Here is a 26,066-nt window from a genome sequence, read left to right as displayed (position 1 = left end):
TTTTAGCCACAATCAGATAACAAATTTCATAATCCAATGCGGTTGGTCACCGTCTCCAATTTCAAGATTCCCCAACTATTCTATACAAAAATCAATAGGAATATTTGAAATTTTCCCAAATTAACAGTGAAACTGAAATTAAATACATACATACATTAAGTCGGGAGATCCTAATTTCCCCATCTAGTTGGGGGCAATTCTAATTGGCTTATCTAGTAAGGGTAATACTAGTTAACCATTTATTTACATATGGACATGAAGGCATGAAGGTGTAAGCTAATATTACTGTCATACTTTATTTTAATGAATAAATATTTCGTTCACAGTTGACTCGTTTCACATGCCAAGGGTTTGTGATTGGAATCACATTCAACGAGTGTTAGCGATGGTCTTGGAGCTGCAGAATTTCTGAACGCAGTAAGAGAGTTTGCTAGAGGCTTTTGCATCCCTCAGTCGCACCCGTGTGGCACAGAGAAGCTGTTCCAGTGTCCGCAAGGCTTATTCGCGACGTTGGAAAATCAATAACCCAATCACCCATTTCAAGCTACCAACTAGAATACGTCTCCATCAGTTTTTCTCAAAAACAAATCACCAAAGACTCGACTGGAGACTTCTGCTCCATGTTCGACGCTGTAGAAGCTAGTATCTGGCCCGATAGAACTCGAGCCATTGACTCTTGTTCATACACACCAGTTCTTGGACCTGCCATTGCAAAAGGGTACTACGAAAACCGTGTCTTTCCAGTGACGGTCACAACCTCAAGTGCATGGCTTGTAGCCTTGTAGAGGCGTCGAATGCAGAGGTCGTCAAAGTTATTGAAGATGCCAAAGCGAGACTTCCAGATGATTTGACAAAATGGGTGAAGAGTAAAAAGTTTGAGCACGGTGATAACACATTTGCTTTACCCCTCACGTACACCACTGTTCATTTCAGAATAGGGACATCCAATTAACGTTTTACCAGTGCAGTAGCATTGTGCCAATTGGAGTTGTTGGATTCACACCTACACCTAAGAAGGGTATCCATTTGATTACGTGGGGTGTCAGCGAGGCGGATATACCATGCTTAGTTGATCGCACGGCCAACCTATCTTGAAAGCCACTGTTGCTCGTTGCAGCTTCTAAGAATATAAGATTAAGCAATTATTTGCAAAAAAAAAAGTGTCCTTAAGTCCATTATTCGGCCTGTCAAATGTCATAAAACATTCATTATGTACTCCCATTGGTTATGCAAACCAGTTGCATATAAAAACATTAAGTGTGGTTCGGGTTACATTTCTCTTTTGTGAAGTTTATCAACAAGATCCACCCACAACTCCCAAAAGAACGCCTCATTATGTATCTACAGGTGGCCTAGTGCATCTCAAACTTGCATGAGTGTGCATGCAGCAATGTCTCCCCTATATTGTGGGGGGTGCAACAGAAACAGTACATCCATTTCGATCAACATGTAGGCTGTTTTTTTTTTTGAAGGTTAAGCTAGGGTTAGGCAAACCCTCACCTGTATTAAGAAACCAACCTAGTGTACAGCCTATTGGCTACCTCCTCTTTTACAATAATATCACTTTGAAGATCAAGAGGAGGTACAAAATACACTACATTCTCTTCTAAACACTTACCTAAAGTAGCTAGATGATCTGCACGCTGTTGTATTTATCAGCCACTTGTTTAACGGGAAAACTGCAAGGGCACTTGGTGATTTCCCCTAGCTCCAATTGAAGTACTAAATCCTGCACTAAGCACTTTTCACGTGTGTAAAGTGTCAATTAGCGCAGCTAAAAATGACCCTAGGATTCATTAACATCTCTGACCTACATGCAATCTTAAAGCAAGTCCTAAATAAGTCCACAAATGCCTTCCTAACTCTGGTTCTTCCATGGTGTACAACTACCAGAATTGGTTTATTTGAAGGACGCCTACTTGGATCACCAGTTCACGACTAGCTAAGTTAGCAAGATCTAGTCATCGGTCAACAGAACTACTTTATAAAAACAAGAAGAGATCATCTCCTTAAGCATTCTAAAAACAACAAAGAAAACAGAATTAAGTCAAATCAATTAAATTTTCCCCATCGCAGTTTTCAGTCCCTATGAGCGATTTTTAGACTTTGAGTGAGCGATTCTTTGAGAGGGTACATTAGACTTTTCCCCATCGTTTTTTTTTCCTTTTCGGGTTCAAACCTCGACCTCTTGGAGGGAAGGTGAGAAACTTTGCCTCTTCTGGTATCTTTGACTAAGGAATCCGGTGGCCTACCACCGTTGACTGGAAGTGGATGGCATTACTATGGTAGTTGAGACCATGATTCCATCGTCGGATGAGCAGGTTGCGCAACCTGTTCCAGACCAGGTAAGCTCTGTTGGGGTCACTGCTCAGAAATCATGGAGTGAACTTTTTAAGCAGAGTAAAGATTCATCCTTTAGTCCTAATTTAGACCGTTACTTCCCGGAAGTTACTAATGGTGTTGCAGATGTGCCATCTGCAATCCTTGAAGAAGGAAATGATATATGGAATAACTATCTAGTTGGATACTTTATTGAACGTAGGCTTCCCTATCCTATGGTTAAAAGTATCCTTGAGAAACAATGGAAAGTTAAGGGTAACTTTGAAATGTTAGCTGATAAAGACTTCTTTTACTTCAAGTTTGGATGTGATGAGGATCGACAGATGGTCATTGAGAAAGGACCAATATTTGTTGCTGGCAGAGTATTTGTTATCAGACCTTGGTCGGAGGAGATCGAAACACGAAGGAAAGGAGCTAGAACAGTCCCTATATGGGTGAAAATGGACTTGCCAAAACAGATGTGGACTAAATCTGGTATGGGGTTTGCAGCCAGTATGATTGGTAACCCAATTTGTGTGGATGAAGCAACAAAAAACAGAACAAGACTAAACTATGCAAGGATATGTATTGAGGTGGATATCGACTGCACTTTTCCTACCTCATTGGATTTCAAGCTAAAAAATGGCATCATAGTTAATGTGGGAGTGGAATACCCATGGATACCATCTGTGTGCAGCAAGTGTAAGACTTTTGGACACTCTGGCACCAAGTGCAACAAGAACAAGCAACAAGTGTGGAGGCAGAGAGCGCCAGTGGTGAACTCATCAGTTGCAGCGACAAACGTTAATGCTCCAAACTTTCAAACAGGACAAACAAGCACCCTTAGAAATGAGATTGGTGTGGAGGCTACAACATCATCTCCATGTTTGGAGATTGAACTGTTTAAAGAAGCACCTACCAATGGCGTTGGATCTATCTGGGAGAATACTATAGTGATTAAAGACTCAACAACCGAACAAGAACACCCAGTAGTAATAACTGAACAAGGGCCTATGGTGGTGTATCAAGCACAGTCTGGCACTATTACTGACGAGGTTTCAGTCCCTATACTGATTGAGTCAGTTGTTGAGGATCTTCAGGGTAGGAAGTACACTCAAGACAAGGACAACCATAGCCTCATTGATGAGGACTTTGATACCGCAGATGAATCAGGTGTTGTAAGTGAAACTGATCACTTCTCAGATGATCAAGGTGTTGAAGAGGGCTTGGTAGTTGGTACAGAAGTTACTCCACCAAGGGGTATATTGAAGATCAAGACCAGGTCATATCAAGAGATACTAGACCAAGATTCTGGTTGGATTGAGACCACCAAGAAGCGTAGGGGGAGACCCAAGGGGTCTAAATCCAAACATTAGATGGATCCAGTGTGTGTATGGAATGTGCGGGGTATTAATGACCTCCACAAGGCTGCGGAAGTGAACAAAGTTAGAGTTAGTAAGCATTTGGGTATTTTTGCATTGCTAGAAACTAAAGTTAAGAAGGAGAATTTTGACAAGATAAGAAATATTTGTTGTCCGGGGTGGAACTTTTTGGAAAATTATAACAAGTGTACTAGTGGAAGAATCTGGATCTGCTGGGAACCATCTCTGTTTGCTATTCAGAAACTAAAAGAAAGTGATCAATTTATCCACTGTAAGGTAACTTACCTGCCTACTTCGATGATTTATATGATGACAGTGGTGTATGCTAGTAATGCTAGTTTTGATAGACTTAATCTTTGGAATGATATAGTTAACTTCCCTAATATCAACAGTAATGCCTGGTTGGTTATTGGGGATTTCAACAATGTGCTTCACTCTAATGAGAGGATTGGATGTGATATAGTACATCCAAGGGAGATAGTAGACTTTGCAAATTGTCTACAATGTGCAGGATTGTCCGATTTGAAAGCCTCGGGTTTCTTTTACACATGGTCTAATAATTCCGATGGTAACAAGAGAATCATGTCGAAGATTGATAGATGTCTAACAAATAGTGTATGGATGTCATCCTTTTCTGCAACCGGGCGAATTCCTACCTCATGGAATCTCTCGATCACGCCTCTATTCGGTGTCATGGAGGGACTACTCAAAGAAAGCGGGGACCTTTTAGATTCTTTAATTCATGGGTACACCATCCTGAATTCAATGATCTACTTATTGAAGTGTGGAATCAGAGAGTTTATTCAAATCCTATGTATGTGCTTATGGAAAAACTCAAGATACTTAAGGCGAAGCTCAAGGGATGGTCGAAGAAGTACTATATGAATATTTCTGCAAGGGTGGATAAAGCTAGAGTGGAACTGTTTACACTACAACAATTGATTCAAGCAAATCCTCTTGATTCTAATTTAGCGAGGCAGGAAAGGGAAGCCATGAAGATGTATGGTATACTAGCAAGAGTCAAGAACAAGAAGAAGCAAAAAATCAAATTGTGGATCGGTATACAATGGGAGGGAGAGGTACGGCATATTTTCACAACTCCATCAAGGAAAGAAAGAGTAGAAATTCCATATGGTCCATTACAAATCAGAGAGGGGACAAGTTGAGTACTCATGCAGAAGTTGTTAATGAATTTCTGGGTTTTTTTAAAAGCATGATGGGCACTGAAGCTGAGTTACAAGTGGATGATAGTTTCTTTGAGGAACTACAAGTGAGAAATGTAATCACTTCTGACATAGCAGTGACTTTAGAGCAAGAAGTTACCGAAGCTGAGATTAAAATGGCTTTATTCAGTATGGGAGATAACAAGTCACCTGGACCCGATGGTTTCACTGCCTTTTTCTTTAAGCATTGTTGGAGTGTGATAGGAGCAGATTTTACCAATGCCATTAGAAATTTTTTTGTGACGAACAAGTTACCAAGAGGGGTGAATGCTACTCTTTTTGTGCCTTATTCGAAAAGTTGGGAATCCAAACAAGGTGGAGGAATATAGGCCTATTGCTTCTTTGCAATATCATTTATAGGTGTATTACTAAGGTAATTACTAATAGATTAAAACCTTTTATTGAAGAGAGAATTGACCCTTGTCAAACAGCATTCATTCCAGGCAGGAGCATTCAGGACAATTTGTTGCTTTCTCATGAATTGTTGAGGAACTATAGTAGGCACAGGATTTCACCAAGATGCTCTATTAAAGTTGATCTTAAGAAGGCATATGACATGGTGAGTTGGAGGGCTATAGTGTGCATGCTGAAAAGATTTCAGTTCCCCTCAAAACCGATCGAGTGGATAGAGGTATGTATATCATCACCAAATTATTCAGTTTTGATAAATGGCACAATTGAAGGATTCTTTTTAGGAAGGAGGGGACTCAGGCAAGGTGATCCCCTCTCACCCTATATGTTTGTTTTGATCATGGAAGTGTTGGGCTGTTTATTGAAAGAGGGTATTGAGTCTAAGAAGATCATAATGCATCCCAAATGCAAGAAAGTGCAAATCTCACATTTGTGCTTTTGCGCACAATATTCTAGTATTTGCAAGGGCACAAACCGATTAGGTCCTTGCTATCATGGAAGTTCTAAAACATTTTCTCAAGCAACAGCCTTGCAATGAATAAATCCAAGACCACTATTCTGGGTGGGTGGCCTATCGAAGATGATGCGAAGCTTTGGCGAATTGATTGGTATTGAACTAGTATATCCCCCTATTACTTATCTTGGTGTCCCTCTAATTGCATCGAGATTAGGTATTCATGAATGTCACCTTTAGTAGAAAGGGTGTCTAACAAGATAACTAGTTGGAAGGCAAGGTCTTTGTCTCATCTTTGGGAGACTTCAACTCATACACTCTGTATTGAGTTCTTTTCATGTTTTGGTCTCGGACTTTTATTATTCCCAAGACTGTTCTTGATCAAGTGTCAAAAATGTGTGCTAGATTTCTATGGAGTGGTCCTTCTATGGAGAATAAAATGCATCAAGCTAGTTTGAGTACTATTTGCCTATCAAAGGATGAGGGAGGACTAGGTATTACTGATTTATACAGGTGGAATAAGGCCTCTTATTGTGGTCTTGTGTTCAAGGTGGCTTCTAAGGAGGATAGTATGTGGGTGAACTGGATTTGGCAACAACAGATCAAGAATAACTATTTTTGGACTATGCAAATCCCAACAGATTGTTCATGGGTTTGGAGACATGTTTTGAAGACAAGGAAGCTTGCAGCAAAATATACAAGGGTGAGAATTGCTACGGGAAAATATACATTCTTATGGCATGACCCGTGGTGTATAGATGGTGCTTTGTTGCAGAATCAGGCAGCTACTATGGCATGGCAATTTCCTATCGATTCTAAAGTGGATGTTCTTATCACAAATGGGAAGTGGAACCATTTAGTTGAACTACTTTCAGATGCAGAGATAAAGAAGACTATAATGGATACACCCATTAATAGTCACATTGATAAGGATACAATCGTGTGGACACCAAATCCGACAGGAAGTTTACTTCAAGTTCAAATTTTATAAGGCATTAAAGAAAACAAACCGCAAAGGTATCTTGGGGCAGATTGGCATGGGGTAAATGGGTAATCCCTAGACATTCATTCTCATCATTTGGCAAATTTTCTCTGGGGAGCTTGCCACCGCAGGGATCGCTTGATAAAGAAGAAGGTACCGAGTCATTCCTTATTTGCCTTTGTAACCGTGAAAGGGAGAATACTAAACACTTATTTTTCCAGTGTGTATACTCCAAAGAAGTTTGGAAGGGTATCAAGGATACCATTGGTATAGTGACTGATGAAACAAACTCTAACAGAGAGTGGTCTAGTATACTGAAATTATGCCGAAAGAAGAATGAGGTAGCGGAAGTCTACAAAGTGTATGTATGCGCAGCAGTTAACTATATATGGAATGAAAGAAACAGCAGGAGATTTAGTAATGCTAGATGTCCACCTAATGTGTTGAGGGAGCGATTACTCAGAGATCTCAAATTCTATTTACAAGCCACACTGAATACAATCACTGATTCGGCTCTAACTAGAGCTCTTATTCAAAGATTGGGGCTGCAAGTTGAGATGAGACTGAAGGAAAATATTGAATGTATGTGGGTAAAGCCCTGCTCAGGGATATTGTAAAGCTTAATACGAGATGGATCTATAACAGAGGGACTCGGTAGGGTATAGGTGGTGCAATCAGAGACCATGCAGGAGAAGTGTTGCTTGCATTCAATGGAAGCAACTCGGGTAAATGCATACTCACTCAGGAGCTATTGGCTATCAGAATTGGACTGGAAGAATGCATTATGAAAAGATTCAAGAAAGTGGTGGTGGCCTCAGACTCCTTACATGCAGTCAAGTGCATTAACAAGATTGAAGCCCCCCCTTGGTACTGTCTCAATCTTGTTTTGAGCATTCAATGCTTGTGTCCTCTTTTTGAGATTATCTCTTTTATACATGTTTATAGGGAGACAAATAGGCTTGCAGATCATCTAGCTACTTTAGGTAAGTGTTTAGAAGAGAATGTAGTGTATTTTGTACCTCCTCTTGATCTTCAAAGTGATATTATTGTAAAAGAGGAGGTAGCCAATAGGCTGTACACTAGGTTGGTTTCTTAATACAGGTGAGGGTCTGCCTAACCCTAGCTTAACCTTCAAAAAAAAAAAAGTCAAATCAATTCACTGTAACTGGTAAAACGGAAATCCAAAATGACTAGGTCTCAAAGAATCTTAGCTCAACCATGGCTTCTCTATTTTTAGAAGAATACCAGGCAACAGCCTTTGCAGAACCAAGAACTTTCAGTGCATACTCAAGAGAGTAGACTCTGTCATCCACCTGGGGACACCTATCTCTTCTCGTCAAGTCAAAAGCAAGGCTTGAATCTACCCGAAAACTAAATTCTCCAAAAATCTGTCACAAACAAACAACGAAATGCAGATGCATTGTTTTGGTCACTGCTTGAGAAAGCGTATACATAAACAAGATAGAGAAATACAACACTACTGACAAGTTTGTTGTATATAACTCCGAAAAAGTAAGTTGCGTCATTCTAGTGTCAGATAAAAATACGATGTTTGATAAATTTCACGAAGTAGATTTCTTGAGCTGGCTACCAGAGTTTGTCCGTAAAGAAAGAATGCATGTCCCACATTAATTATAGTGGGTTTCCTGGGCCTCCGACCCAGCCCATGATGACTCTCACCTTTAAGGCATAAGCAGCCTTTGTTGAATTTGTACTCAAATCCTGTATACTGGAATGATGGAATCATCAAAATAGCCTACTGAATATTCCCTATTGAACACTTACATAATCTTAAAATAAAACTACATAAATAAACAAAATTCCCAAAGGTTTCAGCTTCTCATCCCAAACAAAATCCTGTCTCCTACACTTTGTTCGGTAGTGCTATAAGAGGCTCTGGCTTCAAATAAGGAGAATGCTAAGTGACTTTTTTTTTTTCTCTTTGACAAATTAGAATGCTAAGTGACATTGGCTGATTGACACAGGTACATATTTTTCAATATCCCAAAGTGTCAGTCATGCATCTTGAAAGCATTTTATAAGGGGACGCGGCTGTGTTAGTAATCTGTTCAGACTTTTACATTAACCCCAAACATCACTCGCGTCCGTTCATAGACCATAACCAATGATTTAGATGGGTAAAGTATCATTGCCCTCGTCCCCTTTTCTTCTTGTCGCGTTATCCAAACATCACTAGGAAAATAAAAAATCCCCTCTCTCTCCTTATATCTCACTTCTATCTTCCTTTTCTTTTTCTTCTTTTAAAATTTGCATCAGCGTGTCTACGTGTGTCCGACAACTGTTAGTCAAATTGCAGTAAGCAAACAAACGAATACTCGTGGTGGCAAATCTAACATAAGCATATTACTAATTGATGACCTAGCTGGTCATATATAGATGCCAAAACTCAGTACGACTTATGGCTGCTGGCACTAATGTATGCATATAATCCAAAATGACAGAGCATGAGAATAGCCTTCAACCTTGCTAGATTATGGTCAAAGATCAAACACACTAATTTTCTAAAACAAGGGCCTATAGATCAATAGTTATGACATTTGGAAATAAGTCAGCAAATTTGTGTCACTCTCAGTCACACATTCACCACGCCTACCATACGTGAAAAATGCTCTTTGCCACTCTTTTGCTCTGCCCTCAACATAATTGGAATTTGCAGGTAGCTTAAGACAAAAAGTACTACTAATTCAACCCCCAGTTGCAAGATCCAACGACTACAAGATGGGAGGTATCCCTAATATTTTTGAGGGGGGACATCACTAATTGCAACTAGTAATGGGGAAGGGTATCCCTATCTAACCCAAAAAATAATAATAATAAAATACTCTCTCCAGCTCTTCTTCTTGTAAATTCTATACAATGAAAAATGTAGCCTAGAATATATCATATCATCTCTCAGTGAACAACCATATTTTACTGTGTGAACAAAAAGATGTGAAGGCCTGGAACATCTTACAATAAGTGCAGATTTTGAATCCCTCCAAGCTCCTTCGGGATGGTTCATGAAGAATTTAGTTGGGGTTTTGCTAGTATTGGGTTGCTAAAACCCTCATCTCTTGTAGTATCAATACACAATTACATACTCAAGGATTCTGGTGTCGAAATGCCTCAATTACATACATGACAAGGACTACACATACACTTGTGGTTTTATGCAATGAACATCTTCATATCTTGAAATCGATGCTGTTTTGGGCTGTGCTTGTATCTGTCTAAAGTTTTCCACGTGAATCTTAGCTAGAAGCCTATACAATATAATTAATGATGGTTTATTTGGAAGTAGAATAGCCGAATAGGGATAGGGATGTTCTGAAAGTGAACTGTGCTACAAGTATGTTTAACTATATTAACATGTTCAAATTCATTCCCAAATATGACTTTCAGCTCGTTTACTTTATGTACAATTATTGTGACTTTGTTTTTTTTTTAAGTAGGATTTAATTGAGCCTAATAATTAATACTAATATAATTTATCATTAGACCCTACACAACTTATTACAAAGCTGACTTTTATTTATGGTGTAGACCAAGTGGTACTGCACTTATAGGCAAATTACCTAAAAGACGATCTCAGTAGTAATTTCAATGTGACAAATAACGGCGATAGATCATATAGTACGTACTTGAAGAGCCTTCCAGGATCTTTTTTTTTTTTTTTTGGTAGGCAAGCGGGGTTTTTAACGAGGTCCCCTACCCCATTCCATTAAAATAAAAGTAAAGATAGCTTGTTCATAGGTGCATAGGTGTTCTAAAGTCTACAATATGCATGCTTCCTAGTTCAGATCGAATTCTAGATTTTTTATTGGGTACGATTTGAGCGTGAAACTAATAGAGAATCTGAACTCTGAAGAAGTGCATTTAGGTGTACTGTGAATGTACGAAAAGTTTTTAGCTGGGTTGGAAATGAAATTAACTGTCTGGGGAAGAAGTGGGGTACATAGGTTGGTTAAGGGTTGAGTCAATGCAATTATGTACGTGTGGACCGTCTCTCTCGTAGTACCAAGTCAAAGAAATGTACAGTTTTTTGCATATCATAGCCATGCAAAGTTGGCCAGCCGCAATCAAATGTCGATGTGTGTCTCGACTTTGTTAATTTGAGAGACACTCTTTGAGTGAGAAACCATTTCATAGTCGTCGAAGTCTCAACTATATGCATTTAATAGCATTTCTTCATTTTAACACTATATATAGACTTCTTTCTAGCATTCATTAAGCAAACACATTAGTTCATATTCCTTCTTTAGTATTCTGTTTCAAGTTTTGAGAAAGATGGTGAGGTCTGCGAACAATGTTGGAGTTTTTAGTGTGGTGGCTGTAATGCTGTTGTTGTTTGTAGGAATTTTGGAAGGAAGGCGTCTTGAAAAGGATTATCTTGGCGGTGGCTTTGGAGGTGGTCAAGGAGGTGGTTCCGGCGGTGGCTTTGGAGGCGGTCCAGGAGGTGGCTTTGGAGGCGGTAGTGGAGGTGGTTCCGGCGGTGGCTTTGGAGGCGGTCCAGGAGGTGGCTTTGGAGGCGGTAGTGGAGGTGGTTCCGGCGGTGGCTTTGGAGGCGGTCCAGGAGGTGGCTTTGGAGGCGGTAGTGGAGGTGGTTCCGGCGGTGGCTTTGGAGGCGGTCCAGGAGGTGGCTTTGGAGGCGGTAGTGGTGGTGGTTCCGGCGGTGGCTTTGGAGGCGGTCCAGGAGGTGGCTTTGGAGGCGGTAGTGGAGGTGGTTCTGGCGGTGGCTTTGGAGGCGGTCCAGGAGGTGGCTTTGGAGGCGGTCAAGGAGGTGGATCTGGTGGAGGGTTCGGTGGTGAACATTAAGAAGCCTATATGTTTTCTCCAAAAATAAGTGTTGTCACAAGAATGCAAGTGCGTGGAGCTGTAGGTACATAAGTGGAGCTGTAGGTACATAACTATGTATCTTTGAGTTTAGTATGTAATCCTCATAGCGTAATTCTCTTTACAAGTGTAATTCTGTATGTTATACTCCTACTAAAATGAAGGGCATAATCCTAAATTCCAATTTTTTTTCCGATAAATCCTAAATTCCTAATCTCTGAAGTTACCGAATCATGTTATAATCCTTACTTTCCTACTTCAACACAAAAAATGATATACAAAACTTTCAAGACTCCAGCCAAGGCAAGCGCAAACAGTACGGCTGTACGGTTTGTGTGTAGTAAAAGGCTACCAAGAAACTTTTATTACTATAGTTCATATCCTTCGTTCATTTTTCAATCTCAAAAGTGGTGTAATGATTACATTCAAAGTTCTTCTAATTAGCTTATCAAAGTACACGGTGAAGTCTAAAAAATAGGAGATTTAATTTACACTCCATTTAAGATAGGGAATATAATTAAAATGAATTCTAATATGGTCTTTAATTCAATGTTGCTATGCATGCAATATCGAAATGGATATGATATGCATGCATTCCACTTCTTACAATGAAAAACAGTAGAACATCTATATATACTAGCATGAATGCCTATGGAAGACTATGTGAGCATACTGCCGGTTTAATTAAGTTAAGCATCTTTCTGCCGGTTAACCAACTGAGCCGCAACAATTTCTGTACCCAGTGCAAAAAACTCAAACACGAAGTCTTTTTTCTATAAACGGAAACAAACTAATATCAAAGTACTATTTGTGAGAATATGCTATATATATCATATCATCTCTCAGTGAACAACCATATTTTACTGTGTGAACAAAAAGATGTGAAGTTCTGGAACATCTTACAATAAGCGCAGATTCTGAAGCCCTCCAAGCTCCTTCGGGATGGTCCCAGATAACGCATTAGTACCGACTGACCTAATAAAAAAACATATAGTTAAAAACTTAAAATAGCACCATCTAAATTTTTTGTTTTTTCTTTATTAGAAGTGCATCCAAAAACAAAAGTGTAACTTACAACATCTGCAATCTGGATAGATTGCCAAGAAATGCAGGCAAGGGACCTGTCAAGTAATTCTGATCCAACTTTCTGCATGAATAAATAACAATAAGAAATTTAAGAATAATCATTAGTACTTTAGTTTTGGATGTTATAGAATGGAAGCATCAAGATTTGGGTTGCCTTTGAGAAGACTGTTACGCTACAAGCATTGCACCATGAGTTCACTGACCTTCCGTTTTAGCTAAATTGAAATGATGGAAGACATGCATTGAATTCATGGTGCCACTTCAACCATCTTGCTAAACGAGTTCCATACTAAACTCAGGGCCGGCCCTGAACTTTGAGGGGCCCAAGGCGAGTTTCTTAAAATGGGCCTATATTATTGAGAAAAAAAAACAAGTCTTTTATACAAGTGTTCTAAAAACGCTAGGCATGTAGTCGGTGGGAGAGCGCTAAGACTTAGACTTTCTAGGCGGTGCCTTGGATGGATTAGGCTAAGCAGTTTTTTCCCTAATATATATAGTAATACGCACATATACTACAAGAAATGAAAAAATTATTTACCATAACTCAAAAATAAACACATACAAATATACTTATTACAAAAATGCATAATAGTTGAGAAATATTGACTTCATATATAAAACATACTCTTTGTTATAGTGGCATATAATTTACATTAGATTTAAGTCTTTTAAACTCATTCAAATCTTAAGCCTACTGCGGGCCTTTTATTTTTCGACATTTAATCATTCAAAAAAAAAAAAAAAAAACTTGATCGACGCCCTAGACTCACCTAGCCCCGCCTAATCGGTCCGTCTAGACCGCCTAGTCGGTCCAATCGATTTTTAAACGACTAGGGCCTAAGGCGAAGTCGGTTGGGCACCACCTAGCGCCTAGAGACCGCCTAGACCGAATTTTAGAACAATGCTTTTATAAGATGGGACGTGGGCCAATGTTTGAGTGGACTGGACTGAATAACCTTGAGTCCTTTACATGTGGTCTAGTGGGTATAAAATTATACTTGGGGGCCCAAAATTTAACCAACAAGCTGGGGGCCCTAGGCGGCCGCCTAGTTGGCCTGCCCTCAGAGCCGGCCCTGACTAAACTACATGGTTGCGTCTTAGATTCATTTGGCTAAATTGTTTTGCATTAAAAGGAGAAATTGTTAATTTTTTCTGAGTGGGAACAACTCTTTCTAAAGTGTCTTGAAACAACTGATCAGTTAGAAAAATGGGCAAACCAATCAACAACCCCCAAAACAAGGGGTGGTTCCTCATAAGACTCAAACTTCAGAGATGAGACAACTTTTGAGTGTTAGTTATTGGTTACTTCAAATCAGCTGGGCTAGGTCTGGGTACTAGAGATTTACTTCAATTCAAATCCATAAAAACATAACTTATTACATACATACAAACATTATAATTGATTGCAGTCCCAAAAGCTTGATTTCCATGTTTTTTTCAAGCTATTTTTTACACAGCAGTTTAGACAGTATAGTTACAGCTTACACGTCAGGGAAATTAACTGAAAATAAATAAATAAGAACTAGCTAGCAAGATTAAGGAGTCTGTACGATCATACAAATGAGTTAGGTATCTGAAAGTCGTGAGTTCTTTAGGGATTACTCCTCTCACGTTCAAATGTTCAATGCATATACTCTCCTGAAACGGAAACAGAGTCCTCACTCCTGAACACAAGTTGTATATATTCATCATCTGTATCTATACTACAGTGAGGGTTTTAGCATGGCACGTACAGCTGGGTAATGTGACAATAAGTAGATGATCCATCGGTCAAAGAACAATTACACTTGATTCCTGGGCTGATATCAGTGTAGTCGATTGCAGCTCCGCTACATGGTTCTCCACTTATGTTCCATGAAGCAACAGCTGAAGCTGAGGTTCCCCATTATTGGAATATATATAATTTAAAGCCTTAGTGGGTGTTTGGTTCTCATTTTTTCAAAAAATTATTTTTTCTTAAAAAATATTTTTATGAAAAAGTATTTATTCTAAACATGTTTGGTTGTGATTTTTCTTAAAAACTATTTTATAAAATCAGATTTCACACTATGTTTTTCGATATATTTTGGCATATCATGGCATAAATCAATCTAAAACATCCGGAGAGTTCATTTGCCTTTAGCACCGAAGTGTTTCCTTCAAAGAAAAATAGTTTTTTAACTTAAAAAACAAATTTTACCTAATTATCATAAAACAAGTTTTTGGAACCAAAAAGTGTTTTTTGGATGAAAAACTATTTTTTTCTTTTAAATAGAAACCAAACACATTTATTTTTTAAAAAAATGTTTTTTCACTAGTAAACAATTTTTGGCAATAAATAAATACGATCCAAACACCCCCTTAGCTGTGTCACACCGTTCCGGCCATATCATGCATATAGTACAAACCAAATTAAGTTCTGCTAACTAACATAACATTAACATTAACAATAACAATAAAAAAAAAAAAAAAAAATCAATATAGGGGAGGGGGTATCTTCAGAAGGGTCAGTGGTAGCTTCAGCTTGAGATTTGTTGACGATGATAAGTACGTGATGATAGAGAAATTATAAAACAAAGTAAACCAAGAAACTCTACCAACTTCTGTTTAGTTAACAAGTGGGAGTTAGGATCGTTTTTTCTGTCCACAGTCCACACTTCATTACTCATGCAATGTTTAGTTCACACTTCCACACCGTGGACCCGTGGTACGCAAGTGGGAGTTAGGATCGTTTTTTCTGTCCAGTCCACACTACGAGTTGATTAAACAGGTTAAATCGAGCGGTTTTAACCAAACCGGTTCACGAAGAATTTTAAACTTTGAAAAATACATTCGGCATGAGCCTTTAGATCCACCATGTCATAAACTAGCAAACCCAATTTTAGCCATGATTGAAAGCATTGCCAAAGTTTGATACTGTATTGAATCTTCTACCATCGCCTGCTACACCCAAAAGCTTGGCGAAAAGTAAATTGAACTGGCTTAAAACTCCTTTTAGCTACGCTCTAAAGGGTTGCAAATAGACTGTTCTAGCTACATTCATGGCACACTCCTAGCTATGCTTTCATGCGTTGTCAATGCACTTCTATTTGCAACGCGTAAGAAAGTGTGGCCAAAGTTCCCCTTCAGCTACGCTCCAAATAGTTGCAGATGGATTGTGCTACGCTTATGGGTTGCTAATGATTTTTATTAAATAATTAGTCATTTTACAAAAACAAACTCCAAAATATTATTAGCTACGCTTTTAGATCTTTAAGCAACGCTTTTGAGTGTAGTGAAAGATAAATGTATTAGCCACGCTTTTAACATTGCCAATAGGTTTTTGTTTCGCCAGCAACGACCCCGTAACGCTAATTAAGGGGTAGCAAAAGATCTTTAGCTGCGGTTTTGCTAGTATTGGGTTGCTAAAACCCTCATCTCTTGTAGTATCAATACACAATTACATACTCAGGGATTCTAGTGTCGAAATGCCTCAATTACATACATGACAAGGGCTACACATACACTTGTGGTTTTATGCAATGAACATCTTCATATCTTGAAATCGATGCTGTTTTGGGATGTGCATGTGTAACGCCCTCCAACTTGATATAACCTAGCTGGCCACTCCAGGATATATTAAGCTGGAAAGCACTCGCCTACTTGAGTGTCTCTACAATTGCCAGAACAATCGAGCAAACGGTATACATATAATGGACTCAAAACAATAACCTAAGACACGCACAATAACATAATAGATTTAAAACAAAGTATACATTTATAAACAACAAAAGACACTATTGTCTTCCATATTATACATGACTACAACTCCATCAAAACGTTTACCCATCCCAACCCCATTTACACAAAAAGAACTATAGACAACCCCTAACCTACAACTTCAACACTTTTGGGACTCACGGCACTCCGTCATCCATCTATAGCAAATTCCCAAAAAAGAAATAGAACAACAAACATAAGCCACAGGCTCGTGTAAGTGATAATCTACTGCCAATGCTTACCTTAAGCAGACAAAAGTCTCAATAGTAATAACCAAAGCCCAAAGCATATAAGAAGTGAATAGATAGTATCATGCCTCATAAATAGGTCTTAACCTCAACGAACAATAGCATAGCCCCAAGTAAATAACCCGAATGCAATAAAATTAAACCAATCATCCACACATACGAATTATATATATATATCTATATATATATTTTACTAGATATTTTTCGGGGACCACACTTGCAGCCTCCAATGAGGTAATGCCCTATGGCCTCAAGTAAGTGGCAAACAGTAATATACACCCTCCCCGAAAATATTACAAAGCTTTCGAGGGTCACTTGCGCCCTATGGCCTCACAAGCGGTCATCTTCCCCCCTGAAAGTTGAGAGGTACGGCCCTGCAGGCGCACACACACACGTACCTCCCACTAAACCATATATACCATAATCACATATTTCCATATAACCTTATCATATATATATTCATATAGCCAATATATCCGGGATAATAAACCAATTCCGTCCGTTAAAATCATCCGCCATAATTCTTTCACTACACGTAACATCACACTAAGATATATCAATACCCAAAATCACTAAAGCCCGTAGAATAGATATCAATTAAACTATCATAAAGAGTAATTCAAATACCTAACACCATCTCTTACTACATCCAAATAACTTAATTGGTTTGGTATACCTCTATTAAGCATTCATCTATCTAAAGTAAGAAGTGTAAGTAAGAAATCACTTACCTTAAGCAAGATAGTTATGGACACCCTAAAACAAAGGAGTGAGAAATCCACCTCTAACAGCTCCCAAAGCCAACCCATGATAGCTACAAACTTTTGGTTTCTTAAAGTGGTCGGTACTAAATTCGGTAAAAGAAGAGAAAGAGAACTCTCTCGAAGCGGTGAAGCTAAGCTTTAATTCTATTTCACTTATGGGCCGGGTTAGTCCTACATGGGTCATGGGTAGCCCACATAACAAAACAAATTAACAAAAGAAAATGAAATTAATTATACTTTAATCATTATATTAAATACACATACAAACAAAATAAAAAAAATGGAGTTTCACATTCTCCCCCCCCTAAGAAATGAATTTCTTCCTCGAAATTCCAACTTACGTGTGAGTCAAAAAGGTGAGGATATGTTGCTTGGACATCATCCTCTCGCTCCCAAGAGGCCTCCTGCTCGCCATGATGACTCCACTGTACTTTCAGCAAGGGAATAATTCTCTTCCTTAGTACATGTTCTTTTCTGTCAATTATTCGCAATGGGGTTTCGACATAGGAACTGTCCTGCTGCAGATCCAAGTCATCGAGATTAATGACACTTGCATGCTCCTCATCCCTTAAATGCTTCCTTAACATGGAAACATGGAAAACATTGTGTACTGCAGCAAGTTTCTCTGGTAACTCCACTTGATATGCCACGCTGCCAACTCTTTTCAACACTCTAAAAGGTCCAATATACCTAGGTGCCAATTTCCCTTTCTTTCCAAAACGTTTCACTCCTTTTATTGGTGACACCTTAAGTAATACCATGTCTCCTATTTCAAATTCAAGATCTCTACGACGTCTATCTGCGTAACTCTTTTGTCGGCTTTGAGCTGTCTTGATTCTATCACGGATTACTGCCACCTTTTCAGTAGTTTCATGAACCAAGTCTGGTCCTAAAAGAGAAGCCTCACCGACCTCAGCCCAACACATAGGTGATCGGCATGGTCTACCGTACAAGGCCTCGAAAGGCGCCATACCAATTGTGGCCTGATAGCTATTGTTATACGCAAACTCGATTAAAGACAAGTGCTCCTCCCAACCACCTTTGAAATCAAGGATGCAAGCCCTAAGCATGTCCTCCAGTACCTGGTTAACTCTTTCGGTCTGACCATCTGTTTGTGGGTGGAAAGCGGTACTAAAGTTTAAGTGTGTACCCATTGCCTTCTGGAAGCTCCTCCAAAAATGAGAAGTGAACTGACTATCACGATCCGATACTATAGACACCGGTATTCCATGTAGCTTTACAATCTCTTTAATATACAACTTACACAAATCATTCACACCATAAGTTTTTCTGACCGGTAAGAAATGAGCTGACTTGGTTAGTCTATCCACAATTACCCAGATAGTGTCATGACCCCGCTGCGATCTCGGTAACCCTTCCACAAAGTCCATGGTTATATGCTCCCACTTCCATTCCGCTACGGGTAATGGCTGTAAGTTTCCAGCAGGCCTTTGGTGTTCTGCTTTTACTTGTTGACAAGTGAAGCATTTGGACACATAATCAACGATGTCATATTTCATTCGCTTCCACCAAAACTGACGCTTCAAATCTTTGTACATCTTGGTGCTCCCGGGGTGTACAGTATATCTTTTCTTGTGAGCTTCATCTAAAATATCTCTTTTCAGTTCTGGATCATCCGGAACAACAAGTCGTCCCCTAAGTCTCAAACCACCATCTCCATCAATGGCCCAATCTGATGGGTGCTCACTTGCTATCTCGAAATTCTTGCATGTGCCCAAGTATCTACCCCCAGGCTTCTACTACTTTAGTCACAAGAGTCGGTTGAACTGTTATTGTTCCCAGGTAAGCTGTATACTCTTGTGTAGCAGGGCTAATCTCAAATTCAGTTAAGGTATTAATCAAGTTCCACCAATACGTCATCAAGAATGCTACTTGAGCATATGGTTTTCTACTCAAAGCATCAGCCACGACATTGGCTTTCCCTGGATGGTATGCGGAAGCGATAAAGTATAATCTTTAATCAATTCTAACCATCTCCTTTGCCTTAGATTCAAATCCTTTTGTGAAAATAAATATTTGAGGCTCTTATGGTCAGTAAATATCCCGAAATTCTCACCAAATAAGTAATGTCGCCAAAGCTTAAGTGCAAAGACCACCGCAGCCAACTCCAAATCATGTGTGGGATAATTTTTCTCATGGAGTCTTAGTTGTCGAGATGCATAAGCCACCACTCTGCCTCTCTGCATAAGTACAGCACCTAAACCTTGGTGAGATGCATCTGTGTATACTGCATACCTTACACCACTCTCGGGCATGATCAGAACTGGTGCCGAAGTTAGTTTAGACTTCAAAACATCAAAAGCTCGCTGGCATTGCTCACTCCACACAAAAGGTTCACCCTTGCAGGTTAATCGGGTCATAGGTGCTGCAATCCGAGAAATTCTCAATAAAGCGCCGATAATAACTCGCCCAAAAAACTTCATTATCGAGGAAACGGAAGTAGGCGGTTCCCAACTTAAAAAAGCGCCTCTACCTTAGCGGGGTCTACTGACTATACCTTCCTCAGATACAACATGTCCCAAGAATTTGACCTCATTGAGCCAAAATTCACACTTCTCGAATTTAGCATACAACTTATGTTCTCGAAGTGTCTGAAGCGTCATTTTAAGATGTTCTACATGCTCTTCGCGTGTCCTCGAGTAAATCAGAATATCATCAATGAAAACAATAACAAACTGGTTCAAGAAATCTCTGAATACTCGATTCATCAAGTCCATGAAAAATGTCGGGGCATTAGTTAACCCGAATGGCATTACAAGGAACTCATACGAACCATAGCGTGTAACAAATGCAGTCTTAGGTACATCACTAGCACGAACAAGCATCTGATAATAACCAGTCCTTAGATCAATCTTCGAGAACCACTTAGCTCCTTTCAGTTGATCAAACAAATCATCTATCCGAGGTAATGGGTATTTGTTACGTACAGTCACCTTATTCATTTCTCGATAATCAACACAAAGGCGAAATGAACCATCCTTCTTCTTGACAAAGAGAACTGGAGCTCCCCAAGGAGAAGTACTCGGACGAACAAACCCCTGATCTAGGAGGTTTTGGAGTTGAGTTTTCAGCTCTCTCAACTCAATTGGTGCCATACGATACGGAGTTCTAGCTATAGGAGTGGTACCCGGAATTAACTCAATGCTGAATTCAACTTCTCTTACAGGAGGTAGGTATAAAATCTTGCCAAAAACATCGGTATACTCAGCCACAACTTCCACCTGTTTCACACTAACCATATTCTCATCAACATCTAAATGTGCCGTGTAAGCCTCTACTATGGAATTACCCCTGGCAGCCGCAACAACAATTGATTCGTGTCCAGGAATATCTAATGAGACAATCTTTGCAAAGCAATCTAATTTCACATGATACGCTGCCAACCAGTCCATCCCAAGTATCACATCAAAATCGTGCATATCCAACACAATCAGATCAATGGGAAGTTCGAGGTCATCAATCACAACTGGACAACACTTGCACATCCGATTAAGAATCGATGACTCTCCTAGTGGAGTGATTAAGGCTAAAGGTACCAACATAGACTCGGATTGAACACCAATTACAAGCATAAAAGCATGAGAAATAAACGAATGAGTGGCTCCAGAGTCAAACAAAACCCTCGCAGGTCTAGAATAAACAAGAAAAATACCTTCGATTACTGCACCATTAGCTTCCCCATCTCGAGGCATCATTGCATAGGCACGGCCTTGTGGAGCTGCTGGTTTCTTATTCTCCTGAACAACTTCTTGACCCTGCTTCTGGCCTGATGGTGGTCCTCTTTGAGGTCCCTGCTGCCATGCTCTTTGGGATCCCTGAGTTCCCGATTTAAAGTGTCCTTGGTCTGATTGTTTCTGCTCATATCGTCTCTGATCAGGTCGTCGATACTCCTGCCCAATATATTTTTCAGGAACTCTACAGTCTTCACTTTTATGACCAAACTTGCCGCATCTATAGCAATTCCCAAAAAACCCAGTTAACTTCTCAGGCACATTGTAGTCCTCGAGCTTGTGACCGTACCTGTCACATCTATGACACCGTCCAAAGAAAGGTTTAGATGAAGATCCGATCCTCTGCTTCTTACAATATATACATGTGGCGACTATCATACTTATTGTATACTTCGCTTCCCCAGTATCACTACTCTCGGTTTTGGATAATCCTTAGGCCTCCGGTGCTCGGTAATCTGTTCCAACTTCCTAGCAATATCAACTACTTCTCTCAAGGTTGAAAGATTCGACCCTTAACCACAAACCTAAGATCATCATTTTGCAAACCCTCTTCAAACTGTTTTAGCCCTTTGATCCTCATTTAAGTCGGTGGCAAAAGCGCTCCAACCCGTGAACTTGGTCTCATATTCGAATTGACATCCTCTCTCTTGCTTCAAGTTAAGGAACTCCCTCGTCTTAGTAGGTTTTAACGGTGCTAGGAAAAATATTAAAAGTGAAAGCGCCTACAAAATTCTCCCCAAGTGATATTATGGCGAACTTCCCCTCTAGTTCTTGATTTCCACCATATCGAAGCATCTTCATTTAGACAAAGGGACGCAAGTCTCTGTTTCTGTACCTCGGAATAGTCCATGACATCAAATATATTCTCTAAATCCTCCTTCCACTCTTCTGCTTTATTAGGATCTGAAATGCCTCCAAATCTAGGAGGATTCAGCTTCATGAACCTCTCCAACATCTTTTCCCAAGCTTCTCGTTCCAACCTTGGTATGTCTTGTTCAGGTTCACCTTGTACATTTTGGTTTACTTGAGTTGCTTGGCCTCCTCTCTCTAATTGCGTAACGCTCTGGGCAATCTATCGAAATGATCCCAACATATCATCTACCCAAACAGGTCTGTTGTCATTAGTCGCGGTATAGAGTGCAAGCAGTGCAGCCGACCCAGCCCGGAACATTAGTCCCTATATCAGAAAGACGGGCAGTTCGACCTGCTCGACTAACACCTCCTCATCCTCTACTAGACATTCTGGATGAATATAAAGAAAATAATAAATAAATATCAATACCTGCATTTAAAGTTAGTGAATTATGGATGTCCCGACCTACAAGTAACATAACATAAAAAAAAATGACAACACAACACTATTCGTCCTCACTCATTTACTAATACTAATTGTGAGTCCCAAAACCTATTACCCTAATCAATTTAAGGACCTAAAAACCTAGAGCTCCGATACCACTTTGTAACGCCCTCCAACTTGATATAACCTAGCTGGCCACTCCAGGATATATTAAGCTGGAAAGCACTCGCCTACTTGAGTGTCTCTACAATTGCCAGAACAATCGAGCAAACGGTATACATATAATGGACTCAAAACAATAACCTAAGACACGCACAATAACATAATAGATTTAAAACAAAGTATACATTTATAAACAACAAAAGACACTATTGTCTTCCATATTATACATGACTACAACTCCATCAAAACGTTTACCCATCCCAACCCCATTTACACAAAAAGAACTATAGACAACCCCTAACCTACAACTTCAACACTTTTGGGACTCACGGCACTCCGTCATCCATCTATAGCAAATTCCCCTGAAAAAGAAATAGAACAACAAACATAAGCCACAGGCTCGTGTAAGTGATAACCTACTGCCAATGCTTACCTTAAGCAGACAAAAGTCTCAATAGTAATAACCAAAGCCCAAAGCATATAAGAAGTGAATAGATAGTATCATGCCTCATAAATAGGTCTTAACCTCAACGAACAATAGCATAGCCCCAAGTAAATAACCGCAATGCAATAAAATTAAACCAATCATTCACACATACGGAATTATATATATATCTATATATATATTTTACTAGATATTTTCAGGGACCACACTTGCAGCCTCCAATGAGGTAATGCCCTATGGCCTCGCAAGTGGCAAACAGTAATATACACCCTCCTGAAAATATTACAAAGCTTTCAGGGGTCACTTGCGCCCTATGGCCTCACAAGCGGTCATCTTCCCCCCTGAAAGTTGAGAGGTACGGCCCTGCAGGCGCACACACACACGTACCTCCCACTAAACCATATATACCATAATCACATATTTCCATATAACCTTATCATATATATATTCATATAGCCAATATATCCAGGATAAGAAACCAATTCCGTCCGTTAAATCATCATCGCCATAATTCTTTCACTACACGTAACATCACACTAAGATATATCAATACCCAAAATCACTAAGCCTGTAGAATAGATATCAATTAAACTATCATAAAGAGTAATTCGAAATACCTAACACCATCTCTTACTACATCCAAATAACTTAATTGGTTTGGTATACCTCTATTAAGCATTCATCTATCTAAAGTAAGAAGTGTAAGTAAGAAATCACTTACCTTAAGCAAGTATAGTTATGGACAGCCTAAAACAGTGAGAAATCCACCTCTAACAGCTCCCAAAGCCAACCCATGATAGCTACAAACTTTTGGTTTCTTAAAGTGGTCGGTACTAAGTCGGTAAAAGAAGAGAAAGAGAACTCTCTCGAACAGTGAAGCTAAGCTTTAATTCTATTTCACTTATGGGCCGGGTTAGTTCTACATGGGTCATGGGTAGCCCACATAACAAAACAAATTAACAAAAGAAAATGAAATTAATTATACTTTAATCATTATATTAAATACACATACAAACAAAATAAAAAAAATGGAGTTTCACAGCATGTGTCTGTCTAAAGTTTTCCACGTGAATCTTAGCTAGAAGCCTATCCAATATAATTAATGATGGTTTGCAAGTAGAATAGCCGAATAGGGATGTTCTGAAAGTGAACTCTGCTACAAGTATGTTTTTAACTATATTAACATGTTCAAATTCATTCCCAAATATGGCATTCAGCTTTTAAAGCGTTTACTTTGTGTACAATTATTGTGACATTGTTTAATTTTTCTAAGTAGGATTTAATTGAGCCTAATAATTAATACTAATATAATTTATCATAAGACCCTACACAACTTATTACAAAGCTGACTTTTATTTATGGTATAGACCAAGTGGTGCTGCACTTATAGGCAAATTACCTAAAAGACGATCTCAGTAGTAATTTCAATGTGACAAATAACGGCGATAGATCATAAAGTACGTACTTGAAGAGCCTTCCAGGATCTTGGGTGCATAGGTGTTCTAAAGTCTACAATATGCATGCTTCCTAGTTCAGATCGAATTCTAGATTTTATATTGGGTACGATTTGAGCGTGAAACTAATAGAGAATCTGAACTCTGAAGAAGTGCATTTAGGTGTACTGTGAATGTACGAAAAGTTTTTAGCTGGGTTGGAAATGAAATTAACTGTCTGGGGAAGAAGTGGGGTACATAGGTTGGTTAAGGGTTGAGTCAATGCAATTATGTACGTGTGGACCGTCTCTCTCGTAGTACCAAGTCAAAGAAATGTACAGTTTTTGCATATCATAGCCATGCAAAGATTGGCCAGCCGCAATCAAATGTCGATGTGTGTCTGGACTTTGTTAATTTGAGAGACACTCTTTGAGTGAGAAACCATTTCATAGTCGTCGAAGTCTCAACTATATGCATTTAATAGCATTTCTTCATTTTAACACTATATATAGACTTCTTTCTAGCATTCATTAAGCAAACACATTAGTTCATATTCCTTCTTTAGTATTCTGTTTCAAGTTTTGAGAAAGATGGGGAGGTTTGCGAACAATGTTGGAGTTTTTAGTGTGGTGGCTGTAATGCTGTTGTTGTTTGTAGGAATTTTGGAAGGAAGGCGTCTTGAAAAGGATTATCTTGGCGGTGGCTTTGGAGGTGGTCAAGGAGGTGGTTCTGGCGGTGGCTTTGGAGGCGGTCCAGGAGGTGGCTTTGGAGGCGGTAGTGGAGGTGGTTCCGGCGGTGGCTTTGGAGGCGGTCCAGGAGGTGGCTTTGGAGGCGGTAGTGGAGGTGGTTCCCGGTGGCTTTGGAGGCTGGGTCCCAGGAGGTGGCTTTGGAGGCGGTAGTGGAGGTGGTTCTGGAGGTGGCTTTGGAGGCGGTCCAGGAGGTGGCTTTGGAGGCGGTAGTGGAGGTGGTTCTGGAGGTGGCTTTGGAGGCGGTCCAGGAGGTGGCTTTGGAGAGTGTAGTGGAGGTGGTTCTGGCGGTGGCTTTGGAGGCGGTCCAGGAGGTGGCTTTGGAGGCGGTAGTGGAGGTGGTTCTGGCGGTGGCTTTGGAGGCGGTCCAGGAGGTGGCTTTGGAGGTGGTTCTGGCGGTGGATCCGGTGGAGGGTTCGGTGGTGGACATTAAGAAGCCTATATGTTTTCTCCAAAAATAAATGTTGTCACAAGAATGCAAGTGCGTGGAGTTGTAGGTACATAAGCATGTATCTTTGAGTTTAGTATGTAATCCTCAAAGTGTGATTCTCTTTACAAGTGTAATTCTGTATGTTATACTCCTACTAAAATGAAGGGCATAATCCTAAATTATAATTATTTTTTTTCGATAAATCCTAAATTACTAATCTCTAAAGTCACCAAATCATGTTATAATCCTTACTTTCCTACTTCAACACAAAAAATGATATACAGAACTGTCAAGACTCCAGGCAAGGCAAGCAAGGCAAGCGCAAACAGTACGGTGTAATGATTACATTCATAGTTCTTCT

At 39.6% G+C, this 26,066-nt stretch overlaps 3 protein-coding genes across 4 annotated transcripts; all 3 read left to right on the top strand.

The window, feature by feature from the left end:
• Window positions 1-3,695: 3,695 nt before the first annotated feature.
• Window positions 3,696-4,867, top strand: LOC147479022 (uncharacterized). Its single transcript, XM_086586319.1, has 2 exons — window positions 3,696-4,316; window positions 4,496-4,867. Exons 1-2 carry the CDS (start codon window positions 3,696-3,698, stop codon window positions 4,865-4,867), a joined length of 993 nt encoding a protein of 330 aa, XP_086442445.1.
• Window positions 4,868-6,183: 1,316 nt separating this feature from the next.
• On the top strand, window positions 6,184-6,780 carry LOC147479021 (uncharacterized). The gene has a single exon (XM_086586318.1). The coding sequence runs from the start codon at window positions 6,184-6,186 to the stop codon at window positions 6,778-6,780; it is 597 nt and encodes a 198-aa protein (XP_086442444.1).
• Window positions 6,781-10,967: 4,187 nt separating this feature from the next.
• LOC147479020 (uncharacterized) lies at window positions 10,968-25,890 on the top strand. Of its 2 annotated transcripts, XM_086582050.1 has the most exons (3): window positions 10,968-11,179; window positions 11,216-11,551; window positions 25,554-25,890. In XM_086582050.1, exons 1-3 carry the CDS (start codon window positions 11,059-11,061, stop codon window positions 25,706-25,708), a joined length of 612 nt encoding a protein of 203 aa, XP_086438176.1. In that variant the 5' UTR covers window positions 10,968-11,058; the 3' UTR covers window positions 25,709-25,890. The 2 variants fall into 2 exon arrangements, with proteins under 2 accessions (XP_086438176.1, XP_086438175.1); XM_086582049.1 differs by having other exon boundaries at window positions 10,978-11,551.
• The last annotated feature ends 176 nt before the right edge of the window (window positions 25,891-26,066 follow it).

This window comes from Coptis chinensis, chromosome 9 (assembly GCF_015680905.1).
Source record: "Coptis chinensis isolate HL-2020 chromosome 9, ASM1568090v1, whole genome shotgun sequence".
NCBI classification, from domain to species: Eukaryota; Viridiplantae; Streptophyta; class Magnoliopsida; order Ranunculales; family Ranunculaceae; genus Coptis; species Coptis chinensis.
Note: the sequence above shows the minus strand (reverse complement) of the source record. Positions and strands in the feature narration are given on the sequence as shown.

Excerpts from the sequence above, each read along its gene's own strand:
- LOC147479021 (XM_086586318.1), top strand. The coding sequence starts at position 6,184 with ATGTGTGCTAGATTTCTATGGAGTGGTCCTTCTATGGAGAATAAAATG.
- LOC147479020 (XM_086582049.1), top strand. The coding sequence starts at position 11,059 with ATGGTGAGGTCTGCGAACAATGTTGGAGTTTTTAGTGTGGTGGCTGTA. Across the intron at positions 11,552-25,553 it reads CTTTGGAGGCGGTCAAGGAG|GTGGTTCTGGCGGTGGCTTT; the intron begins GTGGATCTGGTG and ends AGTGTAGTGGAG.
- LOC147479022 (XM_086586319.1), top strand. The coding sequence starts at position 3,696 with ATGGATCCAGTGTGTGTATGGAATGTGCGGGGTATTAATGACCTCCAC. Across the intron at positions 4,317-4,495 it reads ATAGATGTCTAACAAATAGT|AGAGTTTATTCAAATCCTAT; the intron begins GTATGGATGTCA and ends GTGTGGAATCAG.